This window comes from Spermophilus citellus (genome assembly GCF_964194105.1).
Source record: "Spermophilus citellus genome assembly, chromosome: 8".
NCBI lineage: Eukaryota > Metazoa > Chordata > Mammalia > Rodentia > Sciuridae > Spermophilus > Spermophilus citellus.
In genome coordinates, this window is record NC_138189.1 from 60,512,291 (window position 1) to 60,533,423 (window position 21,133).

Sequence of the window (21,133 nt, forward strand, 5' to 3'; positions counted from 1 at the left end):
TACCCTGCCTGGAACAATACCCAAATCCATACCTCAAATCTGAGCTGGTGAAAACATCTTTGTTGATGTTCTGGACAGGTAATATCAATCAGCACGGAGGTCGCCATCAGCAATGGATGCTGGATGCCACCACCAAAGTCACAGAGCCACACCTCTATACTTGTACAGCATCAGGGTCACACCCACCTGTCCCAGTGTGTATTCTGCCCACTCCACCTCAGAGTCTCTAGTGAGGTATTTGATGGGTGGAACCCAGGTCCATACCTATGAGAGAGGCAGGCAGAGGAAGACTGCATATGGCATTTTCAGATTCTGCAGTGTGAGGAGACACACCTTTCATTTTTAAATTTTTTTTAAATTTAAAATTTTTCTTAATTTTTTAATTAAAAAGAGCAGAGGGATTGGGGATGTAGCTCAGTAAAAGAATCTATGCTTAATATAAGAGTGAGGCCTTAGGTTCAATCCTTAGCATTGGTTGGGGGAAAAAGTATCACAAAGGACTTTCCTTGATTAACACAATCATCCATTCTACAGAAGAAGGCACAATCATCTTCTCCAAAGTGGTTAGTTCAAAGTTTTATTCATTACTGCATCTGCCCTTAAATATAAAATCTCTGGGTGAGGGCCTTTCATCCTCTGGTTCTGTCATGATCCCATCATGATAATCTGTATGCTCAACTAACTACATTATGAATTTGATCACCAGTAACACACCCTTAGTAGGAAAAGAGAAAGAAGAAGCTTTTTGGAAAATATGGTAGATATAACATGGTAAAAAAGAAAATGCATACAGGAGCAATGATATTCATTTCTACAACTGGTTAAGAGGCAATGGCTGCTATTATATCATTTCCCTCATCTATTTTCCAGGCCAGATGCTTGTTATTTTTAGCTAGTCACTTGGCTGGTAGGAATTATATAATTAGTAGAGTGACCTAAACCTTTCTTCACAAAGAGTTTGGGCTTTGGTGATCCTGACACAGGACTTTTTATCACTGGATATGGAGGAACTCCAAGAGGTCCCCTGGTTTCCATGAATATTATAAATCAGTCTGCATTTGTTAGTGATCAGACTGCTACCCACAATGACTGGGTAGCAGTCTGAGCTTCTAAATCAATGGAACTATATTGTTGGGGTTTTTTTGTTGTTGTTTGTTTTGGGTTTTTTTGTTTGTTTGTTTGTTTTTCTGGTGGAAGTCTTTTCTCAAGCTTTTAAGTCATCAGAGCACAGTCCTGGGGCTAAGGTACAATTTTGCAGGTGAACCTTAAGGAGGCCTTCCTCCTAATGCCTTGGCTCTGAGACCCATGTGTATTCTGGCTATAGGAGAAAGGGCATTAGTTGCTGGTTGAGTAAATAAAGTCATCCCTTAGTATCTGTTGGAATTGGTTCCAGGATGCTCTGAAGATAACAAAAATCTGTGGATGTGGCAGGCTTTTGACATTTAGTCCCAGGATTCCGAGTTCAGGTGCCAAGCAGAAAGTGTTCTGGCAGTGTGTGTGGGGTGGTGGTGGTGGAAAGAACTCATTTCCTTCCCTGGCCACATCATTCCTGGATTTGTTATATTCAAGCCTGTTGCATGTCAGGGACTTGTGATTGTCTTTAATTACTGAACAACTAAATATTCAACAGCAGCAATAGCCAGATCAGCTTTGATGCAGCTGAACCCACAAATTGCTGAACCCACATACAACGTGCAATTCTACCACCAAGCCCACTTTGTTCATGAGTCATTGGACCCTACTGGAGTGCATGGAGGAAGGAGTAGGTGACCCGCAGAGGACTGGTCAACTTTTCACCTGATTATTCAGCACTTCCTCTCTCAAGAAGGTCTTTTGATGAATATTTACAAAGAACTAAATATTGTCAAGTCTGTATCCATTCTCTGAGTCCATATATATCTCTTCCCTCAAACATTCTTGCCAATAGCCTTGTATTTCTGGGCCTTCCAAGTCTCAGGCTGCTGAGCTAAAACATCAGCTACTGACTATTAACTGATAATATCTGTGCCTCAGGCCATTTCTCTTTTCAGATACAGTGGTCAACAGGATATATCTTAATTCATTTTCTGTTGCTATAACTGAGTGCCACAGACTGAGTAATTTGTAAAGAATAAGGGTGAGAATGTGGCTCTGTGGTAGAGTGCTTTCTTAGCATGCATGAGACCCTGGGCTCAATCTCCAGCACCGCAAACAAATAAACAAAGAAACAAACAAATAAATGGGGGATATGATTAAGCTCATGGTTACAAGACTGGAAAGTCCAAGATCTAGTAACTACTAGATCTGGTGAGGTCCTTCTTGCTGGTGGGGACTCCCAAGGGGCACAGGGCATCACATGGCAAGACAGAATATACTAGCTCTGCTCTCTCCTCTGAAGCCGAAGTCTCATCGGATTAGCGCCTCACCCTTATTGCCTCATTGAAGTTTAACGACCTACCAAATGTCTCACCTCTAAATATCATAGTCAGATTGTTTTCTTCCTCTTAAAACCTCAGAATGGGAGTTAAATTTCAGAATGAGTTTTGGTGGGGATGTGTAAACTATGGAAAGATGAAATGTTTAAAATTCTACTTTCTGGAAAATTTCCCTTCCCTGCTGATCTTCAGTACCACCTTTGAGTTGGGCTGTAACGTTGCAGCTGTCCTCTTGTGGCCAGTGCCCAGCTGTGCAGACTCGTAGGCTGAGGAGGAAAGGGTGGTGTGGTGGGAGTGGCACATCATGCAATCTAATGGTCTTTGATGTCTGCTCAAGCCCCATCCAGTACAGAAGACTTCCACTGGATCATGAGATGCAATGCAGTTTGGCAATGAAACATGGGCACCTTGGAGCCAGGGGGTAGATTCTAACCAAGGTGTGCCCCTTATTAACTATAACTTGGACAAATTGCTTATCCCCTCTGTTCTGGTTTAGATATGAGGTGTCCCCCCGAAGCTCCTGGTTTAACATAGGAAGTGAAACGATTAGATTATGAGAACTGTAACTTAATCAGTGGGTTGATCCATTTGATGGATTAATAATTTGAGAGGACTAACTGGGTGGTAACAGTAGGCAGGTGAAACATGACTGTTAGAGAGAGGTCACTGGGGGGAGGCCTTTGGTGATTATTTCTTGTTTCCTTGGATCTCCTCTCTCTCTGTTACCTGGCTACCATAAGTAAGCAATGTTCTCCCACCACCTCCCGTCCACCATGACATTCTGCCTCACCTTGGGCCCAAAGCAATGGAGTCTGTTGACCGTGGACTGAACCAAAATAAACCCTTTCTCCTCTAAATTGTCCTGATCAGGTATTTTAGCTTACAGCAAAGAAAAGCTGACCAACACACTCTTTCTGCTTTAGTCTTCTCAACTAAAATAGGGACCATAAAAAAAAAGACAGTACTATCTCCCAGAAATGTGGTGAGGATTAGAAGAAATGTTAGAAGTTCTTAGAAGAGAGTCTGGCACATGAACACACACACACACACACACACACACACACACACGAAATGTTAGCTGACTTTACAGCTTGGTGGATCAGATAACCCCCTGTTTATCATGGGCATCTGTCACATGGTACCAACTGTGTCACCATCAGACTGCTGTATTTACTAGTGCCCAGCAAGAAGCCCCGATCTGTTTCTCAAAAGGGAGAACAGTTATTAGCCACAGGGTTTGTGGCTCGACTGCAAAACCCCGAGAGTCTGTGCTATGCTTCTCCTTTCTGGACACACCAAAGCTGCATTCAGCAGCCACAGGTGCTGAAAGCACATTGGCTCCACTGGCCCATCGGGTGGTGCTTCCTGGACTGGCTAGAAAACCTTCTCTTGCTTCATGCTGCTCTCAAAGCTGGCAGCTTCTCAGATGACTAAAGAAATGAGCTGAAACAGCATGTCTAAATCTGACCTCCTTATTCCTTCTCAGCCTTTTGGCTAAGACCAAGTATAAATCTGACCTCCAAAATCCATAGAGAAGTGCAAGATGCACACCATTTTATAGTATTTCCAACACCCAAATATAATGAATATAAATAACCAGAGAGCATAGAAAACAATGTGAAGTTGTTCAGTAATTAGGGAATGATAAGCTTTTGAGTCATTACCCTTGTAAGGACTCATTTATTTTGTTATAAATATATATATGTATATAAGTTTTAATAATGGCCTCATTAAATTCCTGAGACTTTGTCAGGAATTTAGTGAGGTTTTACGAATTGGTACAATTGGTTTCACCAGCACATTGTTGCTTATAAGATTCAAGGCAGTGAGGGATGCTGCGGTGAAGAATGAAGAGGATGGATTTGCTAAGCCAGGTCAGCAAATCCAAGGTTAATTCCACAAAAAGATCGATTATTCCATTGTCCATGGAAGATGGGAAATCCTCATCACACATAGAGATGTGGAGATAATTTCTCTGGTGAGGACAATGGCATTTGTTCAGGTGTGCCAAGAAGCCAGATGTTAAGGTGGGGTTAGATGTTCATGAACTTCACTAGGGAAGTAAACACGAAAAGATAAGGAGAGCTGTTAGACTGCGATGCATGTCTGATCTCTGTGGAAGGAAGGAGGATCAGTATAAGAAGAATCTTGGATCATAGCACAATGTGAATAAAGGTTCTGGAGGCCTAGTGAGGAGTCATGGTTGAAGCTGTCCAGAGGAGGAGTCTCAGAACTTGCCAGAAGGTCCTGCCTTGGTACATCTGCCATGTTCAGTCACTGGCTGGGAGTAGCCCATGGACAGTATGACCTCAGTGTGAGGGTAGAGGATCCAGAGGAGGCAGCAGCTGGGTCCAAGAGCCAGTTATGTTCTCTAGCAGATCTGCATGGTATGAGTTCATTAGGTTGGGAGTTTAAGGTACTTGAAGCCATTTGCATCTTCCCACATGTTCTCATTTCAGAATTTAGGGATTCGCTCTTTCCTGGTCAATGCTACATCTTCCCATCAGACATCTGGAAAAGCTATTAATTCAAATGATATTTTATTTTTATTTTTGGTATTGGGGCTTAAACCCAGAGCTTCCCATGTGCTAAGCACACCCCCTACCACTGAGTTACACGTCTAGCCCAAGGACCCAGTTAGTTAAAAGCACAGGTGAAACAACCTGGGGCTTGGACTGGCATCTGAAATGGGGAAGGGGACAGTCTTGAGACTGAGCTGTCAACCTGTGGGACCTGATGCTATCTCCAGGAGGACAGCATCAGAACTGAACTCAATTAGAGAACACATCTGGTGTTCAGAGTCGCTTGCTCGGTTTGTGTGGGAGAATGTGCACACATTTGATCATAGGAGCCTTCTCTATCAATTGTGGTGTGAAAACAGAGGAAACATATGCAATTTGTTTTTCCAACACACATGGAAAGTGGCAAATGCTCTTAATGAACTGGATGAACTCACTAGGAATATTTTCTACAGAAAATGCTAGTTTCTATTCACTGCTCATAATAAAATTCACAAGAGATAAGCAAACGGGACAGCTAAAAAGGAACTGGAATTTTATGGTTTTGAAAATGACTAGTCTCACACATGGGAAATGATGCTTAAATTTAAGAAAATTTAGAGCAGAGGGCAAATCCGGGACACTTTTTGTAACATGGTCTAAAGATGAATCCAAGGGTGTGAATGTTAAATCTCTTGTTAAGACCTCAGGAAGATCAAAAGCATTGCCTCAGAGTCCCAGTCACTTTGACAAAAGACCCACTAAAAATGCTATGGATTGCTGCACAGATTCTTTGGATCAGACAACAGGGCTTCTAAGAAGCTGAAGGATGTTCTTCAACAGAAACCCAAGGAAGGCAAGAGCTTAGCTTAAAGAGATTTGGGGCTTTGACTTTTGAATAATTGTGTGGATCCAATAAAATTCACTGGAGACCCATAGAGTTTTTCAAAGAATTATATTGGCATAAACATTGCCATCTTGGGCTAAAAGGGTCAGAGACAGTACAAAATGAAAAGAACCCTTTGGGTCTGTAAAATTCAAATAACAGAGAGCTAATGAGAGAAGTTCTTAGCTATGAATGTGTGCTTCCACTGTAGAACACACGACTCAGGACAGAAACCCAGACAGCGGAGTCAAAGGCCTGGAGAATTATTCTCAGACAGTAGCAGGACACAGTTCTAATGGAGGAAGCCTCAGCACTTCCTTGGTTAGTTAGTTAGTTAGTTGCTACAGAGTATTGACTCCTCTGGGTTCCCAGTTTCCCTCTTTCTGTGGTGACTGTCCTATGACTCTGCTACCATAGTCTGCTGGGTGGTTGTGGTGGGGTGCAGTTAACTTGTCTCTAAAGAAGTCTTCAGATTGAAGGGAAATGCACTAGAATAACTATTTAAGGAATCACATCTATATAGTCTCATCTGTACTTGAGCCCGATTTGGATTCTAACATTCTGGATTCTAAGGTGATGCTATAAAGGAATGAGATTTGGGGGGAATTTTGTAAGTGCATTTCATATATGAGAGGAATGTAAATAATCTGTGGCTAGAGGACAGATTGTTCTGGTCACAAGATGGAGCTATTAATTCTTTTTTTCCTCCTCCCCTCCTCCTCCTCCTCCTCCTCCTCCTCCTCCTCCTCCTCCTCCTCCTTCTTCTTCTTTTTTTTTTTTTTTTGGTACTGGGGATTGAACCCAGGGGTACTTAACCACTGAACCACATCCCCAGTCCTTTTTTTTTTTATTTTGAGATTTTGAGATTTTGAGACAGGGTATTGTTAAGTTGCTGTGGGGTTCGAACTTGCAATCCTCCTCCTGCTTCGTCCTCCCAAATTGCTGGAATTACAGGCATATGCCCAGCCTTAATTCTCTTCTTAAATGTGGGCTGGATTTAATTGTTCCATTCTAACAATTAAATGTTGTGAAATTGGTGATGGGTGATTCTGAGACCAGGTCACTAGGTCGTAAGAGGCACTGTGCATCCTCTTGGCTCAGATGCTCTAGGACAGAGTTTCTCAGCATAGAAGATCCATGTTTTAGGCAGGGTTAATCTTACTGCCCTGTCCTGTGCAGTGTAGGATCTATGGCAGCAACGCTGACTTCTACTCACTCAGAAGTGGAATTGTTGTATAAGAGAACATACGTGGGTATCCAGACAAGTGTGTGCATACCCACAAAGTTGTTTGTTCTGTTTGGGTTTTTAAGGCTTTGGGTGTATTGTATAAATTGCCTCTAAACATCTATGTTTTTCTTCTTTCGGGGGTTGAATATAAGTGTTCTTTAAAAAAAAACTTTGCCTATTAGACAAAAATTGCTATGTTGTTCTCTTGTTATTGGTGAGTTTGAACATTTTGGAAATGACTTTGGCTTGTTGCATTTCTTTGTGACTTAGCCTGTCTTCCCTTGGAGAGCAGCAGTGGTGCCCTCACAGTCTACGCTGCACATTTTGGTGGGAAGAGCTAGGGCAAAACCCTCCAATGCAGGTGCCCAGGGTGTAAAGGTTTTCCACTAGAAATTCTTTTTTTTTTTTTTTTTTTGGTCCTCCATCTAATTTTACTTTAAACTCTCAGCCAAATTCTCTATAAAGTATTGGCATCCCATCAGCTTTCTTTTTGATAAAGGTTAACAGAAAATAATATTTTTGGTATCATGGTCATGTGGGTGGGATCAGGAAAACAGTTAAAGCATAATACGGAAAAAAGAAAGAAGACAAGAAACAGGAGGTAAAGGTACCCCAGGTTGTCCTCGTCTTGGTTTGCTTACCTCTGACCTTGTCTAATCTACTTCATTCTCTCTCAACAAGATAACAGTCAGTGAAAGGAAGGAAGGATCTCTGGACACTCACCTGCTATAATTTTGGTAATATGTTCTAGAGCTTTACCATTCCTGAAATCCATTTATCCATTCAGTAAATATTACATAGTAATGCAGTACTTCATAGGCATCCACCATATTTTACTTAGCGATTTCATTTTGTCGTGCAGCTAGGTGGCCTCTAGGCCACACATGTTGAGGAGTGGGGTTGCTGGGTCCTGGGGTATATGCATTCTTAATTTCATAAAATTCTTACAGATTGTTTATACCTGTTTACTTCTCCAAAAGCAGTGCCATTTTTTCTAATGTTTGCCTTTCTGATGGATGTAAAATGGCATAACATTATTTTAATTTTCATTCATGTGGATACCTGTGAGTGAACATTTCTATATCTGTTAATTTTATCCAATCAAGCATTCCATAAGTTCCTGTTATGTTTCAGGGCTTGTTCCAGGCACTGAAGAAAGAGTATCCCTGTCAACATGATGGCACTCACCTGTAATCCCAGTGACTTACAAGTTTAAGGCCAGCCTGGGCAACTTAGCAAGACCCTCAGCAACTTAGTGAGACCCTGTCTCAAAACAAAATAAAAAGGACTAGGTATGTAGCAATGTAGCTCAGTGGTTACAATTCCATGGTTTCAATTCCAAGACCCAAGAAAAAAGTTGTCTCCTGTGTTAGGGAATGTCACAATGATAGTTTCTCACATTTAGTTTTATTAGCTTTGTAGTTTTACCACTAACACTTAAGACTTTATTTATTCTTTCTTGTGTCTGCCATTTTATGTGGCATGAAGTACTAATCCAGCTTTATTTTTTCCTCTATACAGTGAGCTAGTTTTTCCAACAGAGTCTCCTTTTCTAGAGGTTTCGTCATTTAGCATAGCAGCTCAGCTTGGTGTCTATTCTGGAACTAAGATGAGTCAGAGGTTTGCAAACAGTTGCAGCTAGAAAATGTCTCTGTGAAACCTGAAGCTGGGTGGCTCCAACATGACTGCTTTGCAGGGAGGTTTTGCTTGTGCTGAATGTTATGTGGACCCAGGAGCTGAGGTTTGAAAGCACTGGACAGGTGCTAGTGGTGAATAAATACATTTCCCTAGGGAGGCAGGGCTTGTAGACAGAAGAATTACAAACCAAGAATGTGTCTGAAATCACCACAAATGTTGGAATATTCCCAGAAAGGATATCACATGTCACACATCCAAATTTGCACACTCACCTCTAAAATTTATGCTTTGAAATTTGAACATAGTTTAATAGCCATCAGGATTCAGTGTAGCTAGAGCGTCAGAAGACCAGGTTCAAATCCCAGCTTGGTCATTCATCATCTGAATGCCCTTGGGCAGAATTACTCCTCTGAGGTCATTACAGGAGATAATCCTCACAAAGCACTTAGCCTTGTGCATGCATATCTTAAGTATTCAATAAACAAGAAGAATGAGAGAGAGGCCTTTAGAAGATAGGCTTTGTGTTCCAAGGAATACAAAGAATGAACAAGCATTGACCTTTTGGAATATATGATCTAAGATAGGGATTAGACAAACTACAAAAATAATACTATTATACCAGGAAAACTCACATTTTGTTCTAAGAAAGTTACAATGTGTTCAGAGTTCAAATAAAATAATGACATCAATTTGAAGAATGGGGGATGTGGAGAGGGATTTTTAGCTGGAGAAAAGTTTCACAGAAGGAAGTGGCATCAGGAAATGTTTTGATCAATGATGAAGATTCTGGAAGGAGAATCCTAGTTGGGCTGGAGTACAGACAATTAGTGGAGAAAGGCATGGAGTGGTCTTTGGAGCTGTGTCCTAGGACACTTTGAAGGCTAAAATCAGGATTGAACTCAATCTGGCAGATAAGCGCTGTTTTACTCAGGACTATACTTGAGTGTGATTAAATCAGGAATAGTTGTGGAGTGGATGAGAACCAGAGCAGACAGAGGTACCCTGCTGACTTGGGTAGTGACTGCAGTGGTTTGGACAGATGAAGGAGAGGTCTGAGTGGGGTGAGGGCACTGGGAATGACAAGGAAAAAGGCAATGGAAAAGTACTGTTTATTCTCTGCTACTTCACTTTTGGTCACCAAAACTGGAGGAAAGGGTAGTTCCACAATCAGCAACTTTCCAACTCTCTGTGGACACTAGCGAATTCTAACACCAAGATCATACAAGTTTAAGGACTTAATTTCTCAAGACTTCCTCTACTTTGGAGACCAATCCCAAGTCCAAGCCTCTCCTACTTCTGGCCAATCAGCTATGAACTGGTGTTTCCTATGACTCCCTCCTTAGGTTCTATGATTTGCTAGACCTCAGGGAAACAATTTAATTCATTTTCTGGTTTATTATAAAAGATACATGCTATGGGCCAGATGTGGTGTCACATGCCTGTAGTCCTAGCAGCTCAGGAGGCTGAGGCAGGCAGATTACCAGTTGAAAGCCAGCCTCAGCAAATTAGTGAGTCCCTAAACAACTCAATGTGACACTCTGTCTCTAAATAAAATATAATGGGGTTGTGACTCAGTGGTTAAGTGCCCCTGGGTTCAATTCCTGCTAAATAATAATAATAATAATAATAATAATAATAATAATAATAATAATAATAAAATTGCTATGGTTTGGATACGGTTTGCCCCTCAAATCCTCCATTGACACCATAATTAGTTGAAGACAGGAAACCTATGTGACAAAAAGGTGAGTTCTCTGTTGTGTTAAAATGCATATAGAATCTTTGTAAAGCAAAAAAGTCAGTGTGGCTGGAGGGGATAAGTTTGAGATGAGTCCTGAGAGGTCATGGGGGACAGATGCTACAGAGTGCTCAAGGTTTTTGCAATAGGAGAATCTTGAGCAGAGGACTGGCATGATAGTCTTGGTTACACAAAATCACCCTGATGGCTTGAAGTAGTTTTGTTTTGTTTGTAGTGACAGGAAGGATATAGTTTTCAGTTGTTGAGATGAGGAACTGTGGGGCAAGTACCAGGTTTGAAGAGTGCAGATCTGGGTGAGCTGGGTTGGAGATGCCCATTAGGCACCCAGGAGGAGACACTCAGTAGGCATCACCCAGCCTTCCACCCCTCCCTTATAATTGTGTGTGTGTGTGTTCTAACTGTATAATAGTAGAATTTGCCACCTGCAGGAAGGCTGAGCCAGCCCTCTAGGAGCTTCCTGTCAGAAGTTGTTTGTTCCCAGCAAGGGGTACATTGGAATCATTTGTCCTACTCTAAGGAGGTATGTTAGTAATTACTCCAAGGTGGATATTTGCCATCTGTGGCCTTCAGCAGTTGGATTTGGCTCAGACACAAAGGTGGGGGATGTTCAACTTGAAAGTAAGTTTGTAAAGTCATTACATTTGCAGAGGATGTGGAATTTGGGGGCGGGGTAGTGTATACTTCTTAGCTTACAGGGTTGCTATTGTTTTGGGAGGATTAAATAAACACATATATAAAACACTTGGAATACAAACAGCGCTTAATAGAGAACTGCTATTTTTACTATTAAATTTATGTAGAGGAGCTTGTGCCTGGACACTATCCAGTCCAGATAGGTGGGCGCACAATTTGCAGCAACCACACAGTTCAAGGAAGAAGCTATGAGAGGAAGTGGTTGAAATACTTGGCATTTATAGATGTATACGTTGTCAGTTCTATCCTTCTATTTTATAGATGATGAGGCAAAGGCTTAGGGAGGCTAAGCGCAAGTAATTGGTTGCCCGATGGAGCTTCCATAGGGTCTCCCAGGTTTTGGGCACCGCATCTGCCTACTCACCGCCCCGCCCCCCGTTCGAACGCACGTCCTCTCCGGAGGTGGCCCTGGACCGCGCCGTCACCGACGCCTAGCGGCCTCTTGAGCCTCAAGTTCCTGGAAGCTGTTGGCCTGCGGTTGGCCGCGCTGTTTGTCAAAGGGGAGGGGAAACGAGATTCCCGTCGGAGCGCGAGGCCGGACAGGACCTCGCCGACAGCCGCGAGAGAAAGAAGGGTGTGGGGCAGGACCCAGGAGCGCGCGCGCAATATTGTGCGCTTTTGAGCTCTTTACGCGCGCGGGACACAAGCGGAATGCTGCACCACGCGCTCTTTGCAGCGGGTGACTGGAAGAACCAAGAAAAAAGTGTTGAGTGCGGCTGGCGCTCGAGTCCCAGCCCCTCTGCAGCCGGGGGCCGAGGCTCGGGGGCGGGGAGTGGGCGGGGCTGGGAAAGTTGAGTCTCAGTCGCGGAGGGCTGGGCTCGGCTCGGGAGCGCCCGCCGCAGAAACCGTAAAAGGCTGGAGCGAGCGGAGTGGGTGTGGCTCTGCCTGCGAGATCCGAGCCCTAGTCCAGGTTCTCGTCGTCTCCCGCGGCCGCAGCCTCTCAGTCATGGGCTCCGTCTGGTCAGCCCTGCTGGTCGGAGGGGGTCTGGCAGGAGCGCTTTTCGTTTGGCTGCTGCGGGGCGACCCCGGGGACAACGGGAAGGACGGGGGCACCGAGCAGCATAAGGACGCTGATATTGCGGCTCCTGGAAGCGATCAGGGTGCTGGCAGCGGTGGATTGAGCCCCGGACCTTACAAGCAGGAGGTGGTCATCAAACCAGGTATTATTTTTTTCTCCTCGCGTCTCCAGGGCGAGTCTACCAGGTGTTGTGAAGTTCATCAAGGGAGGGAAGAAACCCACCTGAAGCTTTACTAGCGGCGGATCTCGGCGGAGGAGCTTTCCCTGCAAGGGCCTGGACCCTTCCCACCTCGCCTTTCTCCAAGGCCCAAACACGTTTCTCACCCTCCAAGGAAGTCTTGGAGATACCCTACCGGATCCTCCCAGGGCCGCGCCCCGCCGAGTCTCTGCTCTCGGCGCCCGCCCAAGAGCCCGGGTCGTGGCCGCTCCGCGGGGACTGGCCCCTCAGCTTGACCGCGCTTGGTGCGGTGCGGGTGGCTGCTGTTGCGTTGCCGTTTCCCGGCTTTTCGGAAAGGCAGTCTTAGGTTTGGGGGGGCATCCCACAACCCTATTCAATTTCTGGCCGAGCAGGGACTTTTTCTGAGTCCAGTCCCATAGCCCCACGCCCTCTCACCCCACACTAGAGATGCGCCGTGAGCCCCTCCTGCTATCTGGACGCTTCTACAGGAAGGCAAAGTTCAGCTTGGATTCCAGCCAGGAACGCTGCAGCTGAAGCCCTGAGCCCATTTCAGAATTACCAACCCTCACACGCGGCCCTCTAGAACAGCGGAGGGTGATCTAATAATCCTCCTCAGGAAGGCACACTTAACAGGGGACCCAACTCTGATGAGTGGAATCTACATCTAGGTTCAAACCTATGTGTTTTAGAGAAGATAGTCAAAGAGCGAGCACTGGCACAAAACCCACCTTCCAGTGCCCTCCCTGGCAAACAGCCTGTCATGGACAGCAGCCTAATGGTGAAAATGACATCTGCGAACTTTATTTTTAGTGGCGTGTTCATTTGTAGCTACAAAAAATTCTGCTGTGCCTTTCCTGCCATCAGTTTGGGATTACCTTTTTTCCCCTAAAGATCAGCCTCATGTTTTAGGTAGAAAAATTGCAAATTCAGAGTAATATTTGTTGACATCTCATTTCCAACCCCACCACTGGGGGGAAAAAAGAGGTAAAATGAAACCAGACTGCCCTTCCCTTTCCCCTCAAATACACCACTTGGGCTGATTGTGTGATTTTGAAGATTTCGGTCTTGTAAGGAACTATTTGGATTACCAACAAGATGGCCAAGATGGAAATTCTTTAGGAGACTTGATTTGTGTAGTTTTAAGAACCTTTTTTTTTTCTAAGTATGTACAGTGGAAGGGGCTGCAAAAAGATTTTTTTTTCCCACTAAAGAAATACTTGTGGCACTGGCAAGGAGAAACTAGCTCACCCCCACTGACAGTTCACCTCATCCCTTACCTTGACCAATCATGCACTGCCCTTGCTGTTCCCTTAGTAATGACTCCTGATCTGCCCACCACATGAGGGCAGATCCTTGCTGTGTGTGTGTGTTTGTCCATGTGCCCGCCCTTGCACGTACGAAGCATATACTCTACCACTGAGCTATAGCTCAGCCCTTGGACAGCATTTTTGATGATAGGAGCCAAACAACTTGACTTGGTTGCATGCCAGCTCTGACAGGACTGTGCCAGGCTGAGGACAGGTTTATACTTCTGCCTTTACAACTTGCCACCTCATTCACAGTCTTCTGCTCTCTCACTGATGCTCCTGGATGTGCCTTTTATTGTCAGATAGACATGTATATTCTTAGAACACAATTCTGGGAACACAACAGATAAATATGTACTAGATTTTAAGAGACTTGGTGAACTGCAGAGTTATAGTAAAGCCTTCAATAACAGTCTCTATTCTCAGTCTTTCTTTTGTGAATTGCCTAACATGGTACTTTTTTCCTTTTGTTCCTTAGAGCATCTTCAAGAAAGCAATGGACATTTGATTTCTGAGACCAAAGGTCTTGGTAACCTACAGGAAGCATCACAGAGACCACAGAATCCTTCCGGAGAATACTGGGACAGTGCAAGACAGCATGCTCCCGCTAGACAAATCCCAGACACACAGTCTCCAGCTACCTCTGAGATTGCTAACTCCAGGGGTTATTCTCAAGTTTCAAGAAATAAAAGCCTTGAATCTCACAGAGGAGAACAGAAATTCCAAAAAGAACATGACACACCCACTAAAGCAGCTACATCATCTGCAGAGAAGTTGCCTTCTAGCAACCTGCTCATGGACAGAGCTACAGAAATGAGTCTTGCACAGTTGAACAGTCAGGACCTCACTGACCATGAGGACTGGGAAATGGTGTCTAGGCACTCATCTTGGGGAGATGTGGGTTTGGGTGGCAGTCTTGAGGCCTCAATGGACAGTGGCAGAAGCACTCGTGCGGAGGCAAGAGGTTGGGAAGTGAATGGGAAAGCAAAAAATGTCGCAATGATGGCTTCAGAGTCTCGGCAAGTTAACATCAGGTTTCAGGTGCATTACATCACGGGCACTGATAGTCAATTCATCGCAATAACTGGAGACCACGAGAATCTTGGGAGGTGGAATACTTACATCCCTCTCCACTATCACCAGGATGGGTTTTGGTCTCATTCTGTTTTCCTGCCAGCAGATACAGTGGTGGAGTGGAAGTTTGTGTTGGTAGAGAATGGGGGAGTTACTCGCTGGGAAGAATGCAGCAATAGACTCTTAGAGACTGGTCATGAGGATAAAGTGGTTCAGGGCTTGTGGGGGATTCACTGATTCTGCCTGCCAAATAACAGGCTGTAGCAGAATGTAGAAAAGGCTGAGACTATGGAGCACACTGAATAATTTAAAATAAAGGCAGCGTGACTCCAAATTTAGCCATCAGAGCTGTTTTGAATTCGATAGTGGCTTTTGTCTGATGTCCAAAATATATATATGCAGATAATGTTTCCAGTGAGCATGGACATTTTTTCTCCTGTGGCTTGGGTTGACTGACCTGTGCTGATAAATCATTACCTTGGGGCTTGGCCTTGGGGTGGGGGTTGACTTAGCTAAACTTCAGGTGTGGACTGTGGTCAGGAAGCACAGACACTAACCAGCTCCACTGATTCAAGCTTGAGCTTTTACAGGCGCTCTGGAGACCAAGGCAATAAACGAGTCTCTTTGGAAACAGCTGAAGAAACTCTCTTCACACATTTTACGTTTAAAATAGTTAACTCCATATGGAATTGTGACCAGAAAAAATGTCTGGTCACTATGTGTGATTAGTAAGGATCGGAGGTAAAGTTCTGAGACTCCCCAGGGTTTTTGTCTGATTTTTGCCTGCCAGGTGTGGATTTGAAGTCTTTGTCTTAATGAGCAGAGTCTACCCTCAAGGAAGTCGGGCATGGGAACATCCTCATGAGAATGGGAATATAAATGAAGTTCAGATGCAGGCTGAGTGAGGGGGCCTGAGGTGAGGGATACCACCTAGAGGACCAGGAGGTCCAGGTTCAGCCTGGCTGACCCATCACTTACTGTGGGAGCCCCTTAGGACCATCTCCCTGCTCAGTGCTGCCCTCTCTCACCAGGTCTCAACAGATGGACTTTCCCATTGCAGCTGTTTCCATCCCTCGCCCCCTTCCCACTCCTTTCATCCCAGTAGTATCTCAGGTGAAAAATTTTACCCAGGTCAGTGAGACAAAAGTACATCTTTGCTCTGAAAGGAAACATTTAAGCTTTAAGTTATTGTATCTGAATAAAGAATAAAATTTGAGTTTTAATATCCTTATTAAATGTCTGAATTACTTGTCTAATTCTTAGTACCATAATAGCATACATGTAAAATAAAATACTAATATTTTCTTCAACTAAGAAGAGACACATTTAAAAAAATCAAATTAAGTATGAAGAGTCTGTTTTTCTCCTCTCTTTGGAGAAAAAGTTTAAAATATTTCTTTTAAAACTTTTGCTTGGAGGGAAATTCAGCATGCCTGTACTTGAAAATGAATTCTTATATGTTAAATGACTTTTAGTAAGTGTAACATCTAGTGGTGAAACAATGTTTAATCCTAGTAAAACTCTTTGCTGAAAAGAACATAAACCCAACAGAAAGTAGCAACAGAAAGTGCTAAACAGAGCTGTTTGACAGTTTGGGGCTCATAGTACTATATGTTAAATTCATATATACTGCTTACATACTTGATAACAAATTTTGTATTATACCAGTGAGGTTTGCAGAAGGCATTTATCATTAATGCACATAATCAAGCATTCCTATAAGGTAAAATTAAAGGTAAAACACTTTAAATAAAAATAGTTTTAGAATTCTGTCAGCCATTTTATTATCTGATGAAATAAAAAAAGCCAACAGACTTAAGAGATTAACATAGACTATTAAACTTTGTTTTAAAAAATCATTTAAAATGGGATGTGGCAATAGGATTTTGAGAGCATGCGTGTCCTCCTCAGCCCATTTGCACTGAGAGTGGCAACAGGGTTTTGAGAGCATGCGCGTCCTCAGCCCATTTGCTGGACCCAGCGAGCTGTGTTCCCAGGCTATCATGGAAGGCAGCAACACCAGATGCCCAGTTCTTGTCCTTGTACCAATTAGTGGGTCTCAGCAGCACGGCTGCTCTCTTCCTTGCAGAGTAAATCACCCAGGCTCCCTTTTGCCCTATGGTACTAATATCCATGAGGACTCTTCCCGTCCTCTGCATCCAGCTGTGGGAGGAAAATAAAGCAAGGAAAAGTGCATATAACACTTTTGGCTTGAAAGTGCAACCTAGTATTCTTCCCACTTTCCATTCTATTAGTGAGAGCTGGTCAGGTGACCACAACTAGATGTGAAGGAGGTGGAACTGGAAAATAGACTGTCTGCTAGACAACTGTTCTCTATGGGGAAACAGGGCACAGTTTTTTGAACAGTTAGCCTTCTGCCAAGTTGTCCCTGATGTTTTGGCACAAATGAAACATGTTTATTTCTGTTCTTGTCTCATTGTATTTGATACACAAGCAAACCCTCCTAATTTATTAAATTCTAATTAAGGCAAGACTGAATTATTTCAACCTAGAAGTTTCTACTCACTTGATAAAGAGTAACAAAAATATTTTCTTTAGTAATTAATAAAGACTTCTGAAAGTTTTGACTAAGGGCCCCAAAGTTTTGCTATCTGATTACCTTCACTTATATTGACAGGACAAACAGTAAGTTCAGAGTCACAAAAGAAGGCCCTGCTGGAGTTTGTCCTGTCCTTGGCATTATGCCACTTCATTTCCACATGAAATCACATTTTACCCCAGGCATTTTTTAAGCTAAAAAAAGAAAAAACCCTAATGTCTTAGAGCCAGTAAAGATAACAAAACACACACAGTTATTCCAGTACACTGGAACTAGCACAAATGAACACGTCATAATATATGAATACTTTCAAATATAGTTAGTATTGTCTGAAGTTTTCCTGTAAGAGCACTCAAGAATAGTTTGATTCAAAGTAGATTTTTACAGGACAGGTATCTTTTATTAAATTTTCACATAAAAAGAAAAAAAGCACACAGGGCACTAATTAAAGTAACAGCACAATTAATTGGGCATCATCCCTCTGTAAAGAATAGGCAAGCAATGTGTCATTTCAGTAACATTTTTTCCTGGTCTTTCACTTTCTGTATCCTCTTTTCTTGATTTCTGATCATTGAAGACATTGCTGAAAATGTTGATAAAACAAAGTTAGAATAAGAAAATCTACTTAGGTTTTAAATTATGTACTTCTTTAAAGATTCACTTTTTAACAGTATAGAATTAAGAAATTATGAAAATTTGCAATGGAGCATATTTTTTGAAAGATAGAGTTATGGAACAGAAAAGCATGAAACATGATAGTTCTCCCATATCCATGTTATTTAGCAAGAGCTGCCCATCATCTGCAGATTGTAGTAGTTTCCTCATTCAAATGGCTTTAGATTTTTACAAGTGGATTAACTTTTTATTTTGTGATTCATTCATTGGGTGACATAGTCTCTTATAGCTCTAAACTAATTTAAATTATGTGTAGACTAAATAACATTATTTTGTTTTCTGGCTATGAACTCTAATTCTATTTTGGCTACTATTATACAAGTGTCTGTTTATAGAAAAAATAGGCAAGAAAGACAGTGTATGGGAAAGTTCACATGAAAAACCTCTCAACCCTATTGAGGGTCGGTCAGCAGAATTGTCATCCCTATCAGATAAGAGTAGGGTGGAGCAGGACCAAGATCAGACAATTAATGTAGGGGTTGGTCATGGCTGAGATGCTCAAATGTTGAATGAAGTTTCTAAATTGCTAATTCAATACCTTTTAATGGCTCTATAGCTAGGAGAATTAATCTGAAGGGAAGGCAAAGATTCTTTTTATTTTTTTTTTTAAACCAGAGATTTATACCCAGGGGTGCTTAACATCCTTGGTCCATTATTTATTTTTTATATTGAGACAGGGTTTCACTAAGATGCTTAGGGTCTCACTAAATTGCTGAGTCTGGCTTCAAACTTGTGATCCTCCTGTTTTAGCCTCATGAGCTGCTGGGATTACAGGTGTGTGTCATCATGCCTAGTGAAGGTAAGTACTCTTAGGAACAAGAACTCTCCCAAAATAAGCAATGTACCTTGGTTCTTCAGCTGCAAATCTTCTACCAGGGTTTGCAAGCTTTCCAATCTGTTCTGAAGTTTTCTGCATGTTTTTCCTGTTGTTTCTAGTGGAGGAGACTGTGAATCTATTAGAAAATTGCTTAAATGTGATATCTAAAGTATATTTGCAATTTCAGGTTAAACGACTTCTCCTTAAAAATAAAGAAAACTTTAAAACACTTTTAAGATAAGGAAATTGTCTCCTATCTAAATATCACAATGCTAGTCTATTTGATTTTGTTTCCAATCTTCACTATTATTTAACTACATAGTATTAAATGGGATGGGTGAGAATACTTCAAGTTTAATTAATGACATACTTTGCATTGTAAATGACAGCTTTTCATGCCAAACCTGACTAGGTCCATTAACTTAGGGCTTGGGGAAGCAAGATCTAATTCAGACACTGGTGCTGCTTTCAAATATATGTGAGGTCACTGCCCATCCATTAGTTGTCACCTGAATGAGAATAGTATTGACATCATGGGAGAGGGTCAGGTGGGTGCTTCCATGTCTTCAGTGACCTACAATAAAAGTGGCAATAGCAACTGAAAAGCACCCTGAGGCATGAAAGCTATTCTCCAATAAACATGTTAAGTCCTGTCTATCTCTAAAGATACCTGATTAGCAAGCTGAGTAATTTAATCCTTTTTTTATTTTTCTTTTGTAGTGCTTGGGATTGAATTTAGGACCTTACACATGCTAGACAAGTGCTCTACCACTAAGCTATATCCCCCATCCCTAAAGATTCTACTTTGATCTTAGCCCCTAAGTAGCTGTATAATCTTCATAAAATTATTTGCTGGCTCATCTTGCTATTAAAAAGCACCTTTTTTCATTACAGATATTAGAATTAAAGACAATCATCTAGTTATTATTTTAATTCAAGAGGATGAGAAACAATTTCTGGAGAGGTTTCTGACATTAATGCTATGAAACATGATGTTTCCTGATTATCTAAAAACAGGGAAAAAATGCCACTTGGCATTTTTTCATGTAACATAAATTAACAAAGTGATAAGCTTTCCTACAATAATCACTGCTCTAACAGATAAATAATTTGATACTTTAAATTTGGGGGGAGGAGGAGTACCAGGAATTGAACCCAGGGTGCTTAAGCACTGAACCACATCCCCAGATCGTTTTATATTTATTTATTTTTTGGGTACCAGGGATTGAACTCAGGAGCACTCGGCCACTGAGCTATATCCCCAGCCCTATTTTGTGTTTTATTTAGAGACAGGGTCTCACTAAGTTGCTTAGTGCATCGCTTTTGCTGAAGCTGGCTTTGAACTTGAGATTCTCCTGTCTCAGCCTCCGGAGCCCCAGCCTCCCGAGCCCCAGTCACTGGGATTACAGGAGTATACCACTGAGCCCGGCTCTGTTTTACTTTTTTTTGGCAGGGAATCACTAAGTTGCTTAGGGCCTCACTTAATTTTCTGAGACTGGTTTTGAACTTGTGATCTTCCTGCCTCACCTCCTTGAGATAGGGATTTAGGATATATATAGAGAAATATGGAATCTTAAGGGAAATATCCTCAAGCCATTGAAATGCAGAGTCAAGCCACTGAGCTGCAGAAAACACAGTTGTAAACCTTGGCCCACACCCTTATAAAATGAGGGAAATACACAAGCACAGGAAAACTGTGTGAAATTGTGTGGTTCTATCCTACACCCACCTCCAGTTTGGCCCCTGGTACAGCTCTTCTATAAATATTGGGCCCCTTGTCTGAGTTGGGGCTGCTTCTCACTCTTGAGACAGCCGCATTGTCCTTTGAATGAGTACTACCTTCCTAAAAAAACTTCCGTCTATGCCTTTGTCTGGCTTGTGCTGAGAATCTTTTCTATCATGTATGCCAAGTACCCCACTGGTCTTGAGTTGAGTTCCCCCTCTCTAGAAACTCCTCCTACCCTTCTTCAGAGACAACTCTTCTGTGACATCTCTTGGCCCCTGAGGATGGGGCTTCTTGACTATGACTTATTCGCTTAGTTCCTGTACCTGTAGCCTATTTCTATCTGCCTCTCCCTCCTTCCCTTCCTCCCTCTCTCACTCTCTCTCTCTTACCCCCCCCCCGTTTCTACTTTCAAAGACCAGAGAGCACAATCTCCATATGCCTCATTTGTCCTGGGCTCCCCTTCTTAGGTGGCTGGGAAAGCTCCATGCCCAGTAGATTCAAATGTCAATAAGGTGGCGGCTGATGTGGTCTTAGGGATCTAGTAAATCTTTGAACTTTAAAACTACAAAGGAGCTCAGTGATCCTCTTAAAGCCCTTTCTTGCTCTTATGCTGCACAGTGGGCATCATATAGGTTTCTTAGCTTCTGTGGGACTTAAACAGG

The 21,133-nt window shown here is 42.6% G+C and overlaps 2 protein-coding genes across 2 annotated transcripts in view; one reads left to right on the plus strand and one right to left on the minus strand.

The window, feature by feature from the left end:
* The first annotated feature begins 11,626 nt into the window (after window positions 1-11,626).
* STBD1 (starch binding domain 1) lies at window positions 11,627-15,929 on the plus strand. Its single transcript, XM_081304458.1, has 2 exons — window positions 11,627-12,276; window positions 14,098-15,929. Exons 1-2 carry the CDS (start codon window positions 12,063-12,065, stop codon window positions 14,928-14,930), a joined length of 1,047 nt encoding a protein of 348 aa, XP_081160584.1. The 5' UTR covers window positions 11,627-12,062; the 3' UTR covers window positions 14,931-15,929.
* A 1,830-nt stretch (window positions 15,930-17,759) lies between these two features.
* The window catches only part of CCDC158 (coiled-coil domain containing 158), a gene marked incomplete at its 3' end in the record, with an annotated part of 84,711 nt that continues 81,337 nt past the window's right edge, over window positions 17,760-21,133 (minus strand). The window contains exons 23-24 of the mRNA XM_081304328.1: window positions 18,774-18,881; window positions 17,760-17,836 (exon numbers count right to left, since the gene is read on the minus strand). Coding sequence (XP_081160454.1) covers window positions 17,760-17,836; window positions 18,774-18,881 — 185 coding nt within the window. The remainder of the gene's footprint in view (window positions 17,837-18,773; window positions 18,882-21,133) is intronic.